This window comes from Lycorma delicatula, chromosome 12, assembly GCF_047948215.1.
Source record: "Lycorma delicatula isolate Av1 chromosome 12, ASM4794821v1, whole genome shotgun sequence".
NCBI lineage: Eukaryota > Metazoa > Arthropoda > Insecta > Hemiptera > Fulgoridae > Lycorma > Lycorma delicatula.
In genome coordinates this window covers 20,316,513-20,334,839 of record NC_134466.1, presented here as the reverse complement: position 1 = coordinate 20,334,839, position 18,327 = coordinate 20,316,513, and the positions used below count along the sequence as shown (strand labels likewise).

General features: G+C 31.2%; 1 protein-coding gene across 1 annotated transcript in view; it reads right to left on the bottom strand.

The window, feature by feature from the left end:
- Nucleotides 1–18,327, bottom strand: part of LOC142333454 (uncharacterized) — a 111,851-nt gene that overhangs the window by 59,815 nt on the left and 33,709 nt on the right. Inside the window, exons 6-8 of the mRNA XM_075380597.1 lie at nt 10,169–10,189; nt 6,035–6,133; nt 2,456–2,479 (exon numbers count right to left, since the gene is read on the bottom strand). Of these exons, the coding sequence (XP_075236712.1) occupies nt 2,456–2,479; nt 6,035–6,133; nt 10,169–10,189 (144 nt within the window). The remainder of the gene's footprint in view (nt 1–2,455; nt 2,480–6,034; nt 6,134–10,168; nt 10,190–18,327) is intronic.

The window sequence follows — 18,327 nt, the reverse complement described above, 5'->3', positions numbered from 1 at the left end:
ATTTTTTAATTTTCTGGTGACCCCTTCCTTAGTAGTCCCCACCCGGAGATCTAAACGGGTGACTAGTTTACCTCCGGAATATTTTACCAAGGAAGGCACCTCCATCATTGCTATATGAAAATGCAGAAAGCCACATTTTCTTGGAGCAAAAGCCGCTGTAGTTTTCCATTGCTTTCAGCTGCGCAGTACTCAGAGGACTGAGTGATGTTGATATGGCCGTTTAAGTCCTCCTTACTCACGCCCCTAACAACTAGATATATCGCCCCTCTCAACAGATACCTCTCCGATATGGTTGAACCTTCGGTCCAGCTACTCTGTATCACTGAGCACTCCAGCCCCCTCACCAACGGCAAGGTCTCATGATTCATAGAGGAGGTAATAAAATAAATCACAAAAACACTACAAACTGAAATATATGAACCTAAAGTTAACGCAGCGCAAGCGATATTTGTTAAAAGAAATCAAAACCTTCCCCATCATTGACACTTCCTATTTTGTTCATTATTGATGAAAAATGGTGAAGATATAAAATGGTGGACAGTGAAGATTCATACAAAAACTTAAAAAAAAAACATATTTACGAACTTCGCATATTAAAGGAAATTTACCTGACGGACAGGTGTACATTAATGAGATCCTCTCGCAATACTGCCGAAACTTTCTCAACGAAGTCAGACTGTTGATTAAAAGGTACAGTTGTGAAGATTCCAAATTTGAAAAATTTTTTAATGGGAAGGAGAACGGTCCAAGAAGTTGGCGGATATCAAAGTAAGGGTTTGGAATCACTCGGAAATGTACCGACAAGTCTGACTACAAGATGTTCGTCTGCTGTCAATTAATGTGATTTTGAACTTTAATGAAGTTTAGTGTGTTATTCTATAAAATTTTATGATGTCTTGATTTAATTATCTGGGTAATATTGTGGATGATTACGTTCGCATAAGAGAAAGTTATTTTGGTTACGAAGCAATATTTAGGTAAGCACAATGTTAAAGTAGTTGATAATTTACACATAAATATTCTTACCAATAATAAGAACTTTTTAACTTTCATATAATTTCAAAACATATTTTAAAAATATATTTTTAATAGTAACTAATCTAACTGTTGATATGCGTTTTTATTTTAGTTTAGACGGCTTACAAAGTCGTCTAAACGACGAATTGTATAAGGTTTAATTAACTAAAATATTATCGGGAACAGAATATTTAGTAAACTAAAATGGGATGTTTCAATACTATTTTTAAAAAGTTAATATAAATATTAAAAGAATATTAATCGATAAAAGAAAAGGAAATCTGAAACTAAAAAATATTGTAATAAGGACTTCACTATGTACTACATCATAATAAGAACTACATCCAGTTGTTGCCACGGTGATCGACGAAGATCTTTACGTGACAGTGAGAGAAATCGAAAATGTAACCGGAATGAAAAAAAATATTTCAGTCGATTTCGTTTGAAGAACCCTTCGCCATTCACCATAAAGTCCTGATTTGCGCCCTCCGGATTTCGATCTCTTTCCTAAACTGAATTAACGCTCCTCGGTGAACGTTTTAGAGTTTGAAAAGTTATAGGCTTCCGCGATCCAGGAAACTCGACACTTCCACAAAGGTTCTTCTCCTGAGAAACCCAAAAGATGCTAAACAGTTGGCTAGCATGCATTTACACTTGAGGGGATTACATCGAAGAGCTGAAAATTTGATTTCCATTTAAAATGTTCCTCAAAATGGTCTATGTTAAAGTTGTTTTTACAACCTTCTTTTATACTATATTATGTAAATTTTGGAATAATATGTACCAACTTACTCAAAACATAATCTACAATAAACTGTAAGAAAATGTGTTGTTTGAAGAATATATTTTCTCTCAGACAAAAAGATTTGTACTCGTATAAACGGTTTGTTTTTTTTAATATTTTCGAATTAAAATTTTTAAAGTCCTTAAAAATTGAAGTTTCCGTAATATATTAGTACAGACAATAGTGCTTGTTCTCTATTTACTCTACTGAAATGCAGGCCACATTCAAGAAAACAATAAGAAGTAAATAACTGGCAGAGTATTCAAATGTATAAAAGTCGATCGTATCAGAATGTACTACAACATTTTATATTCAAATAAATTTTTTTAAAATACTTAAATATTTGTAAGTTTACATTCTAAATCAAAATATTCTGATTAAAAAATATATATAATATTCATTAGTGTAATTACGTTAAAGAAATACTCTATTGTGATAAAGACTTTCTGAAGTTGCAGTTGGAGATGTGAACATAAGTCTATTGTACGCTTGTGTTAATTTTAGGGTTAAATACTCGTATATTGGTATAGAAAAAGACCAAAAATATGAAAATAAAGAGGTTTTAGATGAACTATGTAAAAAACAAGGCATTTTGCAATCCATAATTCCAGTAAATAGAATCTATTAATTAAATATTACTTTTTGATTACTTACGTATTTATTATTCCTCGTTTGATTCTGAAAAACAGAAATATTAGCTTTAATTTAGTATAGTATCACTGGAATTCGCAATCTTATTTTTTTATTAACTAATATTTTCTTTCTGTTTTTGTTCCGTACACTGATGACTTGGTATTAAATATAGGTTGGAAAAAATAATACAAAGATTATTTGAAGAGAGGATTATTTCAATAACCCTCTATCGTTGACTATTCTAAGCGAAAAGAGGTTCGTGTCTGTAATGTACAAAAACATCATTGTTTTGATTGCGTTATTTATTTTAAAGATTAAGGAGGACTTATGATCTTTAATTACTAAATTATGACGAATGAGTTTTTCGATAGCTGCACGCTTATCGATAAAATTACGTAACTTCTTTTCATAGTATTTTTATGAGATTATAACCTGGTGGATCACATCCATATTGCATCCCTTGTATAAATTACGAGGCTCGGCTGATAAATTTTGTACACTATCGTGCTGCACGGAGACAAAAGGTACCATCGAGTAGAGTGTGGCAGCACATGATAGCTAACATTCCCCTCTATAAACCTGCGATAATGCTTTGAAATCCGTTTAAATGCAGTTAAAATGTCGTCAACAATATGTCGGCCAATATGTCAACACGGTTAAAACAGCGCTTTGTGATAGAATTTTAAACAGCAGAAAATGTGAATCCTACGAATATTTTTCATAATTTAAAAGCGGTGTACGGTTGTGAAACTATTGACTGCAGTACTGTGAATAGGTGGGCGTTGAAATTTAGTGAATGTAAAGCTGTTAATGCGACAATTGCAGCGGACGACCGGTTTCTGTGACTGACGAGAAACGTCGAAAGGAGGTGGATGATTTGCTTCAAAGTGACCGGCGAATCACTCAGCGAACATATCTAAAGAACGAGTCGGCCATATTATTGAACAATTGGGTTAACGTAAATTCTGTGCACGATGGGTACCGCGCAAACTCTCTTATGGCTCTCCACAACTGAAGTTTGAGTCTATTTTGCATCTGCTGTACTCGCCGGATTTGGCTCCATTCGACTTCCACTTCTTCCATCATCTCAAGAGGGATCTCAAAGGTAATCATTTCATCACCGACGATGAGGTGAAAGAAGCTGTGGCCACTTCGATCCTAGAAAGGCCGCCAGAATTTTTCATTGAAGGAATGCAAAAACTTGTCACACGTTGGGAAAAGTGTATTATTGCAAACGGAGATTACATTGTAAAATAATACTGCGTTTTGTAGCTACGGTATTTTACTTTTATTCATTTTTATTTCATTCCAGTATATCTTTTGGTTCCGGTGCTAAGCATACATGTGCAAAATTTATCGGCCGAGCCTAGTATTACTTAATTCTTTTTATCATTACTTACTTTAACATAAAATAATACGAATTTAATATTGAAATCCCCAGAACTAAGACTTAAATTTTACAATTTGGGAACGATAACTTCTTATTCTGTCTTCGACCTCTTATTTACTGTATGTGGTATCACAGACGAAAAAGGACAATGATAAGTGAGACACCTCTTTTACGTAAAAGTAGACAGGACCCGACACACAAATAATGGTATTTGTCTCAATTCTTTGTTTAGTTACGTTTCGTAGATTTAGACAGTGTAATGTATACAATTAAATGAAATATTGTAGTATTCCAAAGACAAAACACCAGTGCTGTATGTACTTTTAACCGTAACCGTATTTACTTATTATGATGTAAAAGAAATTTATTAACTCTAATTCTAATTCTGTTTTAAAAGCGTTTATGTCCAAGGAAATTGGTAAGAATTTTTCTCTTCTGTATCCATTGCAACCATAAGTTTTTTTATAAACAATATTAATAAAATGATTATTGTTAATTTTCATTTACCGAAGCAATATTGTTCTGCTCTTTATATTTTTCCATATAGATGAAAAATTCTAACCGATTACAAACTATATTTTAAAATAATTTCATGTTTAAATAATACGTACATAATATTAATGTATACACAAACTTTAAATCACCTCAAGAATATTCTAGCTTCAGCTGGAATTATTTGGATTTATGTTTTTAAATATGCAGCCGAGATGAAAATTAATTTGTAAATTCTGAAGAAGCTCACTCAGCTATTGGCTTTTGTTATTTCGATCGCTATTGTTTTTGTCTCTTAATTCATTATTTGAATTGTCGTTTGTCTATAAAGCGTTAATAAAAATTGATCTGAAGTGCAAGTGAAAACGAATTCCTGCAAAATATTAAACTTGTGACCCAGTTTGATTGCAATTTTTTTTTTCACTTTAAATCATATTTTATATTAAATTTATGTATGTATCTGGCGTGCTAAAAAAATCAGTATCTTTTGTAATAGGCGCGACTATTTTTGCATTTGATATATTCAACTGTTATTCAATTCATTTTTATATAACTTAATTGATTATATTGGTGTTTATGTACAGAAAACAAGAATCTGTTTTTCTTCGGTGTTCGTGAAAAGTAATAGGATATCCATAACGAATCCCGTGCGAGATTTCCTAATCCTCTACTATCGACCAGTTAACATCTACAAAATCTGAAATAAAATTTGAAAATATTGGCATAAAACTAGCTACAAGATTATTTATCTTGTTTGCAGCAAGATGGGGATCCTCCTCATTATGTTCTTAGTAAAATTTTATCTCGATAAAACATTTCCTGAACGGACAGGGCGCTAAGGAACAACGTATTGATGTTATTTAACATCAACCTTGCAAATATTCAACCTGCGAAATTGTTAACCACATGGTTTCTTCAAATGTAATTGACTGGAAGAACCTCAAACAGTCGATTTTATAAAACTGGACAGAACTTTATATTAGAAAATGTATAACTCAGCGATTAAATCTTGCCACGAATTAATAAAAGCAGAATTACAACACAATGAATAAAACAATATTATTATCACGGAGTTCGGTTGAACTTCGTCGGCAAGAGGCGACAGCGGCAGCGAACTACGTTTACAGTTCCAAACATGACCTAACCTAGCAGTGAAACGAAAACGGGGGAAAACATTATATTTCAGTTCAGTTAGATTAGTAATAAAAAATACTTTCAAAAAATACCTCGAATTTGGTTAGAGAACGGTTTTTTTCCATTTGGTGAACCGCGGGACTCGAATACGTCATTTTATTCATTATTTTTAATCTACCTTTACGAATCGCACCGTAGATAGCAGTACTTTATAGTACAAAGAAGCGTACAATAACTTGTTAATGTACAAAGAAAATATACTACATCTATTTTTTTTAAATTCTAAATTAATAACAGATTGGTAATAAAACGTAGTATTTTACATTTTGATATCAGTATCGTTTTGTTAAAAACAGTTTTATTTGTATTACAGAAATTTTTGTTTTTTGAGCCAAAGAAATGATATTTGCGGGACTCTTACCGTACGGTTTACAATTTCATTGTAATTATTTTGGATATAAGGTATCGGTATTTGTTTTGTTTAAATTTTATATATTAATTTTTTTCTTACTTGTGGTGGGGAGTCTAACTTTTATCCCACCCGTATATTTATGATATTTGTTGCAAAAATAATATTTTCTTACATAATTTTATCCGGAATTGCGTCAAGAAGGTCAAGAATTGTCGGTAATAATTTATTTTCGTTGTCACCGAGATACTTCTCATAAACCTTTAATTGAATTCTAAAATGAAAATGAAAACAAAGAAAATTATTTTTTAAAAATTATAAGGTTCAATTTGTTTTTCATTAGATAGTAAAATTATAAAAAAAGTTGTGTTATTAACATTTCTTTCTCATCGATACAAATATTGCAATAAGCAAATTTGCTGATATTTTATAATATTCTAGCGATTTTTTCCTTAGGTTTCGTAATATAATAAATCAAAATGATCAGAAATATTTAAAAAAAAAAAATGTTATTAAGACAAATTAAATATTTGATAATGCATTTGTACTCTTATTATTAATATTAATTAAAATTTGATGAAAGATTTAATTAAAATTGAAAGAATGAATTTTAACCGACGATAGAAATTCTGAGATTTTCCCAAAATTTGTGTCATCACTGGTTGCAAATAGATCGTCCAATTGCAGCAGTTTTAGAAAAGTTAAGTTTTATAATACCCTTTCTATTCTATTTTTTAATTTGATATGCACTTCCTGTTTAATTTTCATTTCAGCAACCAAGCAGTTCAATTTTCTACTTCCAGAATTTAAGGCAAATTAAGTGTTAAATATTTATTTTAATTTATATTTTCTATTTTTTTTTTTTTTTAATATTAAAAATTTATAACAAGTAATTGTGTAAACTCAATAGAAATTAAAACGTAATTAATGAAATTATAAAAACAAAAACAATTAACTCATTTATAGCAGGGTGTTCATAAAGTCCTTCCATGATTAGAAAAATTTATTATAAAAACAAAAAAAAAATTAGGTTTACAGCTGTGCGGTTTGCGGAAAAAAAGAAAAATTATCAAGGTTTTTTTATCATGTTAATAAAGTACAACATATGCGCCTTTTGTCGCTCGTAGAATGCCCAACCGATAAACAATTTCACGCTATGAATTGGCCAACATTTCTTCGGTAACCCTAGCAACAGCTTCAGTTATTCTCCGTTTAATGTGTCCAGATCAGCTGCAGGTATTGCATAGACTCTGTCCTTAACATAACCCCAGAGGGGTTATATGTTGCGGCTATCCAGGAAAATGTTATTTGTTATTGATTGCTCGATGAAAAAGAAGGGACTAATGATTCTGTTGTGCATTAAACCGCACCACACATTCACTGTAGGAGAATCTCTAATTTTTTCCGTGGTAAAGTATGGAATTTTCTGAATCCTTATTCTTACATTATGCCTGTTTACTTTCCCTGAGATGTGGAAAGTAACCTCGTCTGAAAAACATAACAGATGGCCGCCCTGTTCGCGGAAGATCAACTACACTTCCATTTTCCTTAAACTTTGCATACAACGCAAGGATACTCTTACTATCACGTGATAGTCGTTGGTATTCCCTTCTTAAATTTCGCTGCATAGTTATCGGTGATTTCTACTCGTGGTATACATTGCGCTTTCTCCTGGATTGACGCCATCATATTAAAAATTGCTTCACTACCTGAAGCAAACCAATATAAAAAAAAAAATCGATAATTTTTGCTTTGTTTTGCCGCAACCCGCACAGCATAACTGTACCACATTTTTTTAATCATGGAAAGATTTTAAGGACATTATATACATATATATATATATATATAAGTGAAGAATATGATATTTACTAAAAATAAGCGTTAATAATGGATTGTGTTCCTAGTAATCACCTATTAGTAATCATTTGTTTCTAAGAATTATTATTGTACTAGAACCTTGGTCTTTATGTAATATTTCTATTTAATATTTGTAGAACTCACCAAGATAACATTTACATTTATTAAATAAGAATCAGGTTACGCTAAATGTTTTAAACTAAACGAATATTAAAAATGAATATTTAATAATTATAATTAAAACCATATTAATTGTAAATAAAATAAAATCGTTATTTAGAAACGTAATTCGTTAAGAAAAATTGTGAGTATATATATATATATATATATATATATATAAAATTATTAATAACTAATATTTTTTTAAATAATTTCACCTTCATGCTAAAAGGGCTTTTTATGCCACATTTTTGTTTTACTGTCTTATTGAGCTTGTTTTTAGCTATATTTTTAAGGGGATAACAAGTCCTAATCTCCAAGACAGATATTTATAGGGATATAAATCAGGATATGCCCTTTTATAAGTTATGCATGTTTTTTTTTATTTTTGTTAAAAAATAGTACAATCTTGATTTAGCCGTTATTTTGTACAAAAATAACTTTTTGAAAAAAGAAACATTCAGAGATAGGCCGTTATAAACATCTTTTTAAATGCCAAATTGTAGTTTAGTCTTACATATTTAATTTGATTTCTTATATATTTAATTTTTAAAAGGATTAATATGATTTGATAACGTGCTTTAATAAGGGAATTTTTGTCAATTATTTCACACCAGACTGGGAAAGATTGTATGAACAAGTCTACACAACAGTTTGACCAACCGTCGAATTTTTGCTCATTATGAGGTTTGGCCCAGCGACTGATGGATCTTGGGCCAGTCAAGGAATTGTCCAGTCAAATAAACATCTAATGTGACTGTACTGCTCTTGGGAGAATTAATTAAGATGCCAATCTATCGCCTATAATTGTAGGTGTTAGAACAGCACCATGGTGCGTCTTGGTCAAATATTTCATTCGGTCTTACCAGACTATACACCCTCCAGCATATTTTGTATTTTAACATAGTAGAGATTTAAAGTTTGCCAAAATAAAATTAAAACTAACTAATATTATAATGAGTTTTAAGTCTCCAGATACAAAATCCAGGTTGTCATTAGGGACCCAGACAATGTGTAGCAAGAGAAATGCAAGTTAACTGATAATCCATAATTACGGACTCAGCTATCTGAACTTCAGTGGACAGTGAGTAGTTTTGGTGAAACTGGACTAAAACAAGAACTGTAGTCTCATTACATAATATCGATAGCTTTTCAGAATATTGAAATGTTAATTGGTGCACTAAATACGTATAAAACTGCTCTATATTTTTATTTGACCTGTATTCCTTGCACATAGTGTTTTGTTGTCCTGTATCACACAATGTCTGATTGACTTATGCATGTTTCTGCATAAATTGCTGAGTTTACAGCTTTAAACCTGTTTTGTTTCTTTTTTATGGAATTAATGAGATGAGTAAAAAAAAAATCCTTTTCGGCCAAAACCCGGAGGTAGATTTCACCGGCGCTAAGTAAGGTATTAAAAAGATTTCCACCTTAAAGTTAAGAAAAATTTCAAAGTTACTCAATATGACAATGGTTGCATGTGAAAAAGTTTCACACGTTTACCATACGACAAGCCCCATCTTCTTATAATTCCAGTAACATTTTGGTCATCCCTTCTCGTAAGGGTTGGTCATATCAAAAATTGTTTCAGACTAAAGTTTAAGGTATTGTTTAGAGGACAACAACACTTAATCAACCACTTTAAACCGATTCGATACTGTACCTATTATGGAGGTGTGATTTTTTTTTTGTCTTCGAAACCCCATTTTTTTTCTATATCCTGGGCCAATGGTTGGTAATATCAAAAAAACTTGGCTTATATAAGTTTTAGGTCTTTATCCAAAAAATAGGAATCCTTATAGTAGGTACTTTAAACGAATCCATATTTTACTTAATAAGAAAGTTGTAGCAATATTTTGTTTTTTAGAAAAAGCTCCCCTATTTCCATGGTCCGATCTTGCTCATTAACGAACTTGATCGATTTTGGTCGATTTTTTTTTATGTATCAATTTGAAAGTGATTGGGGCAAAATTACGGCAGTTATCGTGTTCATAAGAAAGTGAAATTTATATATATATATATATATATATAAATGTATATATAAACTTTTTGAACTGACGGTGGTTTTGGGGTCTGGGGGATGTGAAACGCGAAGACAAGTTGAAATTTTCTGGAAGTCGAATCATGGTACCCGTTATAATAGGTAGCCTTTTTTTTTTGATCTACCTAAATACTAATCTATTGTAAATTAAAAAATGGAAAAATTTAATAAATAAATGGTATAATATTTGTAAACCTAAGGAGTACTTAAGGCCTATATTTTAGAAAAATAAATGGTATCGGTACTTACACTTTATCCTCATAATATTTACTGCAAAAAAAAAAAATATATAAAAACAAATACCTGACAAAAATAAATACATAAAATAAAATGATCCAGGCCTCAATAATAATGAATAACATAAAATGTTACAGATCAATAACTATGAGTATATCTAAAATTAATATTTCCTGAAAACCCTCTTGTTTAATTACACTTTTTTTTTAATAAAAAACTGATGTAATTATGTTCACACTAATACTTGAATACAATGTTTTGGAATCTTATACATCAGCACTGTCACGAAGTCATAGGAAGAGAAGTAGTATCATGTAGTTGTAATCTACATTCTTCAATTGGTCAAATGGATAACTTACAATAATCGTATTAAATTATGCAGATTTAAAAAAAAATATATTCTGAACTTCAAAATACTCCTAATGTACAGCGAATATAAAAATAGCTTCCCTTAAATTCATCATATAATGTTCATTTTCAAATTGTTATAAATTCATCTATAAAGTTAACAATCTATAATGAAAAAATTAAGAAATTTGTATAAAGTTGCTAAAATATTACATTATCGCATTTTCATTGGATTTATATCTACAGGTGTGATTCATAAATCAGAATTTTAAGTTACATTACATTTTAAATGTAAATGTTATCAGAAAAACTAAAGATAATCAGTTGAAAATAATTTTAATTTAATTGACTAGAAACTATTTTGTTATATTTTTAATTGAAAAAAAATGCATCTGATGGTGACTGATCCATCGGAAATCCAGAAAAATTTACCCTTAAATTAATGGCAGTTACTCATTAAACATTAAGTTACGGAATTTGAAAGATGTCGCAAAATTATGATACTACTCAATCTAAGTTGAAGAACTAAATTTTGCTGAAGGTGTTGAAAACGATAGGCTTCAGATTGAAGATGATTTTGTTTCTTAGAATGTAAACTGAATGCATTAAAAAATTGTTATATTTGTGATAACCTAAACTCAAGTCAAAATACATCTCACACTTTTGCCAACACTATTCAGTTGCCACCAATCAAATTACCATCATTTGACAGGAATATTCTTTTGTGGTAATATTACTTTGCTATGCTTAACGATTTAGTTTATTCTACAAGTCATCTCTCTTATTTTAATAGTTGCATTATCTTTATTCTTCATTAAAGGAAACAGCATTTCACACGATAAAATTTTATTCAAAAAAAATTAGAATTATCTAGTGATAATTAAAATATTAGAAAGTAGATTTAGTAATAACTTACAGTCATTCATTATGTACAGAAACTCTAGAGATTCATTTCAAAGAGAGTCTTTGTCTACTTTTCTGTTTATTTATATGATCAATTAATTCGTAAATTCACTTAAAGCCATGAATTTTCCAACTGACGTTGAACTTATCGTAACAGATTCTAACTTCCAAGTTAGACCCTATCATACGTAATAGTCAATTTGTATTATTTGAAAATCCTTACCTACCGATTGATGTTTTTTCCATGTTAGGGGTGATGAGGGAAGCTTAACTCTATATTTTTAACATCCTCCCTCCGATAGATTTTTGAAAAACTCAACAAGGTTTTGAAATGCGTTTTTCTCTGAATCTATGCATTTTAGAGAATAGTTTTTCAAACAAAAAATGTTTACGACATTCTCCTCTACAATTAATGTTTTTGAAGTTATGTCGTATAATTTGAAATTGAAATACTAGGTAGCGCTGAAGTTGTAAAAAACGTGTCTTTTCGGTTTTTTCACCGGAAAAAATTATTTTTTGTCTGTATTGCATTTGTAAAAGTTGTTAATCTCAAAAAAACAACCTTTATTTAAAAAATTTTCTTGTACGACTTACCGTTTTGGAGCTGTACCTTGTGAAAGTGTGAAAATGTTGTGAATTGGGCACGTGTTCGAAACCGATCAACTCGTTTACAACGTTTTTTAAAATTTCAGCGCCGCCTAGTATTTCAATTTCAAATTATATGGCATAACTTCAAAGACATTAATTGTAGAGGAGAATGTCCTCTACATTTTTTGATAGAAAAACGTTTCTCTGAAATGGATAAATCCAGAGGAAAACGCATTTCAAAAACTTTATGAGTTTGCGAGTTTTTCAAAAATCTAAGGGAGGGGGATGTTAAAAATCTGGAGTTAAGCTACCCTCATCACCCCTAACGCATGGACAAAAAATCAATCGGTAGGCAAGGATTTTCAAATACAACCTATATTAATGACAAATTTTCTGTAATATAAGTTGTGGAAGGAAAGATAATTTTGTTCAAAAAATACAGAAATAAAAAAAGTAAGACAAATATTGGAAAACGTAACTTTTAAATAGGATTACAAAACCACGCTTCACTCACATTCAGTATTTCACATAAATTTAACGTTATTATAAAGGGTAACCAACCATTATATTTATAAACGTAAAACAACATTTAAAAATAAATATTGCAAGGAAATTTAAGAAAAAACAAATATTTTAATTGTTTACACCCTGGCCATTTTATCAAGGAATGTGTCAGTAAACACACGTGTAAAACATTTTTGGAAAGATAACATTTTTTAATTCATGAAAAATTTGCAAACCCCTTCTCAGAAATTACATTTAGAAATGAATATGGAAGTTTTACTGCAATATTTCGAAGTAACCTAAAAATGAAAATAGTTGATTCTCTTAACTATGCCAAGCAAAGATATTTAAGCTTAGGAAAAGCAAGCTTAACCGCAATCTTTTTCTCAATAACAATAATTGTCACTTAATTGATGAAAACTTAAATTTAGAACATGTGTCTAAATTTACATGATTGGTTAACTTCAGATTTATATGTCTTTCAGTTACATCATCCCGTATTAAAAGCCAAGTTAAACAATTAAACGAATTGTTTTTCATGGTGCAGTTTAATATTAAAGTATTTCATCTCTTAAAGACAGATTATTAATTGGTCCTATTGTTCAGCAGTCTTTTCTCAGTAATTCTCAGATGTAAACTACATAAGTGATTTCACTGTTTAGCCAATGAAATTGGATAGGCAAATTTTCTTCACATCTAGACAGCAATCTACTATGAATTTTATGGCGATGTCCCGCTGACCAAGATTTAAAACCTTATACATTACGAACTGTAACTTATAGTTCAGCTAGTGCGTCCTTCTTGGCTACTAGATGTCTTAATCAGATTACTAAGGACAACAAGGATGAATTTCCTGCTCCCGCAGTCTTACTCTTTAAGACTTTGGGGGTTTGTGTCCTCATGACCCTATCCTCTGCAGCGTTTCTTTAAACTAGACACCCAGCTGCTGAACCTTTTATAAAAAGCAAATACATCACACCAAGAACACTATACAAATTACAACATATACCCATACACAGCTACACAACAGCATCCTAAACAGCATCACACCTACACTCGGTGGTGCTGCCACACATAACGCAACGCAACCGTAACCCAAGGTGGAAACTATCGTATCGATAGGCGGATTGGCTCTACGTACTGAGTTTCAAACGATCTCCTCTGGGCACCCGGTTGAACCTAGTTGTACGACGCCCTAGCTCCAGTACGCGTGCACTCTGCTGGAGTAGTCTGTTAAATCATCGGTACTCGGCGAACCGTTTGATAAAACCAACAGAACCAAGGGTTTGAAGAGACTTCGTCCGACGTTGTCAGCCGAAGATTTAAGAAGTGATAAGGAAACTAAAAATGTTAGGAGACTGGTAAATGTTCTTGTATACGGTTTCTTGTTTTGAGATCACGGTCCGATTGATAGCTCGGTAGGTAATAGTAATTTGCCTCAGTCAGCCACGCAGATGAGGGGTTGAAAAAGCAGACGGGATCGAGTACAATGATTGTTTTAGCCAACTTGATAAGAGTGGTAGCGCGATCTACCAACTTGCCAATTTCACTTGATAGTGAAAATGAATATACACTTGACACTTGATAGTGCAAATGAATATATTCACCTAACATCTAGCAAGCTACATGTACGTTTCGTACAAGTCCTGTGGTAAGTCTGCCAGTGAACAACGATTAGCCATGTCTTTAGTAAAGACGAAACCAAACGATCTACTCCTATGTTTCCCGCATTAAGTCGCAACCAAATCATACGAATTTTGGCATGGTGTTCTCCAAACAATACGATTATGATATAATCGATATCAGGAACGGCCAAAATCTAGTGCCTCGCTAGGCATTAAAGCTAATCTTCTTTTCTTATCTCTAAATTTACAATTTCCTCCAGTTCCACAACATTATTACTCCTATTTGCTGCCTTATTTCGTGAATTATTGGTTTAATTTTTACCGATATTAAAAAAAGCATGAATCCGGTTATCTTACAAGAAATATTCTACAATAATGTAAATAGGTTGAATACAAATGCTATTGTGTTTATACCGACTGACCTAAACGCGATTGTGCTTTAGTGTTGTTGCAGTGTTGTGCTTTTGTGCCCAACATTGTGCACAATGTTGGTAGTGCTTTTGTGTTTTGCAATAGAATATATATGTTTAGCCTGGGGATCGAACAGAAGCCAGGAACTTCTGTTTGTTCCCAAGCATAGTTGGATTTTCAGGCAATGAGCACGCTAACCGTACGCCAAAACAGGCTTGTTTCAATCTCCTTTCATTGATCGTGTTATTTCTGAAGGTATTGTCGGTCTCCTGAAGACGGTGGCTCATGATGAGTTGCAAAGTGAATAGCATGATTTTATTTTGCTTTTTGCATATCCAATAGACGTTTTAAATCAGTTAAATTTGTAAGTTAATTTTTAGGTGCTTACGATAGTAATATTAGTTTGACCGTGCGATGAGAACGAAACTTTATTGTGCGCTAAAAAAAAAAATAAATAATCTTGCTGCTTGTGAAGCTATATTAAACGACTTTTATGGCGATATTCTCATAAGAGAACCTGGAAACTTAGATGTATTAAAGAAGTACAAGGCAGATATAAGATATATGTTAAATCAGTGTTGGTCTCCAATACGTAAATTGTTAACTAATAATTCAAGCATAATTCAATTAAACGATAATTAGGTACTTTATGGAACAGTGATTCAGATAAATGGATGCTTTTAATTTACTTAAGGGAAAAATAATGTACTGACTAAAAAAATGATTTATGATTACTGGAATTTACGACCCATTAGGCTTGATTAGGCCGATAGTATTCTTGTGCAATCATTCTACTCAACAACTGCGGCAAATTAAATGTCATTGTGATTGAAAGCTTAAGTGATAATTTATTGTCCTAGTAGAAAGATCTATACAATAAGAGGTTAGTTGTCAACGTGATTATTAATAAATTAAACAGTAATAATTCTGTTAAATCATTTTAAATTCTTGGATTTACCAACGCGTAAAGTAACGTGTAAGGTAATGCGAGATGTGTATATGTAAGAACCATTTATTCTAATTGAAATATTTCATCCAATCAGTTCAAGGGTTGTCTGGGGTTGCACCACTCACAGATCTCTATACCAGATTTAAGTTATTTGCTTTATTACTATTAAATCGTTTAACTAATCAGTTGGTTGCATCTTTAATACTCACATCGATGAAATTCACTTGTGTACTGACTTCATGATTGCACTTTACTGAATTCACAGTGAATCATTAAGTTTGAATATATTCGTTGCTAATAGAATTTTAAAAATCCAACAATTCAACTCAACATCCCAAATGGCATCGCATCAATTCACCTGATATAGTATCTCGAGATCGTTTTCTGAAAAGCTTCAAAATTTTAATTTATTGTGGCACGGCCCTATTTAGTTTTTACAAGAGCTAATACACTGGGCCAATAATTACTTTTTCTGTAATAATTTTACTCTTTCACCTGAGTGATTAGATGAGAAACGTAAAGGGATTCAATTCTCGTTTGCTTCTACTTTACTCAGAAATATTACTGAAGATTTTTCATCATTATTTAGATTAATTCGTATCTGTGTACGAATATCCCGGTTAAAATATTCTCCTTCAGAACTCAATGACATTCAATGTGGAGACAGATTTCAAAACAAAGTAGATTATTCTCCCTCGATCCATTCGTAGTTTTATCAGGCATGTTTCGTGTAGGGAGTCCGCTTCAAAATTCAAGCTATCATCAAATAATAAACATAAATTTATCTTGCCTCCTAATGCACATTTAACAAATATAAGAATCCAAAGTGGATATTTGTGACTTTTGCATAGCTTCATTCAATTACTTTAAAATTCTTAACGTAAAACAATTGGATTGTCAATGGTAAGATCGTTGCACGATCTATTATTCAAAAATGTATAAAATGCTTTTCCAGCATTTAGCAATTCCTGTGCTAAAAAATTACATCAGCAACTTGGTCAATTCCCAATTATCTTATTAATTTATCTAAACCGTTCTCTATTTGCGCTGTCGATTATAGTGGTGAATTAATGATTCGGTGGACAGAGATCAACAGCCGTACCAAAAACCTATTCGTGGCTGTTCATATGTCTTTCAGCTAAGGCTCTACATTTAGAATTAATATCAAATTTAATATCGGAAACATTCATTGCCGAATTAAAGCGCTTTATTTCTCGTAGAGTATACCAAATCAAATATTTTCCGATAACGAACAAACTTTCAAGGCTGAAAACAATATTTTCCATGGATATTGTTTACAATATTTAAATCAAAGGACGTCCAATCAAACCAGTACAATATTCATTCCTTTCCACATCACAAGGTATAAATTGGGCGTTCATCCCTTCTTCATCTCCGCATTTTGAAAGGTGTGAGAATGCGGCATAAAACGGTTTAACTTTCATCTTAACACTTAGATTATCGTAGACATCCTATTATTAATTTCCAAAAGTTATACACCGTAATTTACTGAATTTAAAATTATTTAAATTCACCACTACATGTTCTTACTGAATCGTTTCTCACCTCGATCCCTATCCCCGATTTCACTGAGATTTTTATTAATCATTTAGACCGTTGGCAACTAACGCAAAAATTTACGCATTCCATTTGGAATTAATGGTCGAAGGATTATTTAAATTAATTGTAACAACGTAACAAATTAAAAACTCCTAAGAGGAACATCCGTAAAGGAGACTTATCAAAGGAGATTAATATCAGATGAAAATACTTTTCTCTACAGTGGAAATATGGCTTAATAGCAGAAATATTTACAGGATCAGACAATTTAGTACGTGTTGCGATCGTGATAAAGTCTTTTGGAATACTTCGTAGACCAATACACAAGCTATGTTTGTTACCAGTCTTAAAGAATTGAACAAGTGCTTATATCCAAGGTGTATTTTCAAACAGAGAAATTATTTATTTAATCACTTATTCGATGAATCTACGTGTTCATTGATTTGCTACTTCAAGGTATCAGCTTATTCTATGCACTTAATTAAATCAAAGAACTTATCCCACACATGTTTCTATTTGCTTAGTAATTTACGTCTTTAAAGAGCTTATTCTATTCAAGATTATCTATATGAGAGTTATTATTTCTTATTTCATTATACTAGTACCGATGAACATTCATAAAAAAAATTCAGATTTTTAGGCGGGCACTCCGTTCAGATATGAAATCAAGTAATGATTTCTTTTTTATCTTGTGAAGAGTCCTATGTTCATATAATTTCTTATTATTCTTTATCGTGTTATTCTTTGTTTCTTCAGTCTAGAAAAGTTTATCAAACAAGACACATGTCTCGTCTTTTTAGGATCTTAAAAGTCAACCTATCTAAAGTTTTCAACGATGTATCAAATCTTTACTAGTATGAATTTATATGGTGCACAGACTTTAAAATAAAAAAAATATTATAAAACATAAACTAATTTAAATAAATTAATCTAAACTCTAAATATATTGTTCTCGTCATTATTTACCCAACCGACAACTCTACACAATTCATTGGTTAAGCCCTTAATATGCACGGAAATAACTGTAGAAGTACATTCAGTAGAATTATAAAATTGCGCTATAATCTTAGCAATATTATGAAGGTATATTTATGGTTTTCCTTTTTTTTTTTGACTAATACAACGAAAATAAGTTGCAGTATATAACATAAAAATTCATTTATAAATGAATATATATAAAAGTACAACTAAAATACAAAAAAAACATAAACGAATAAGCCATAAAATTTATAAAAAACAAACAAAAAAAAAAGAAAAGAAAGTAAAACGATACAAGTTGTTTA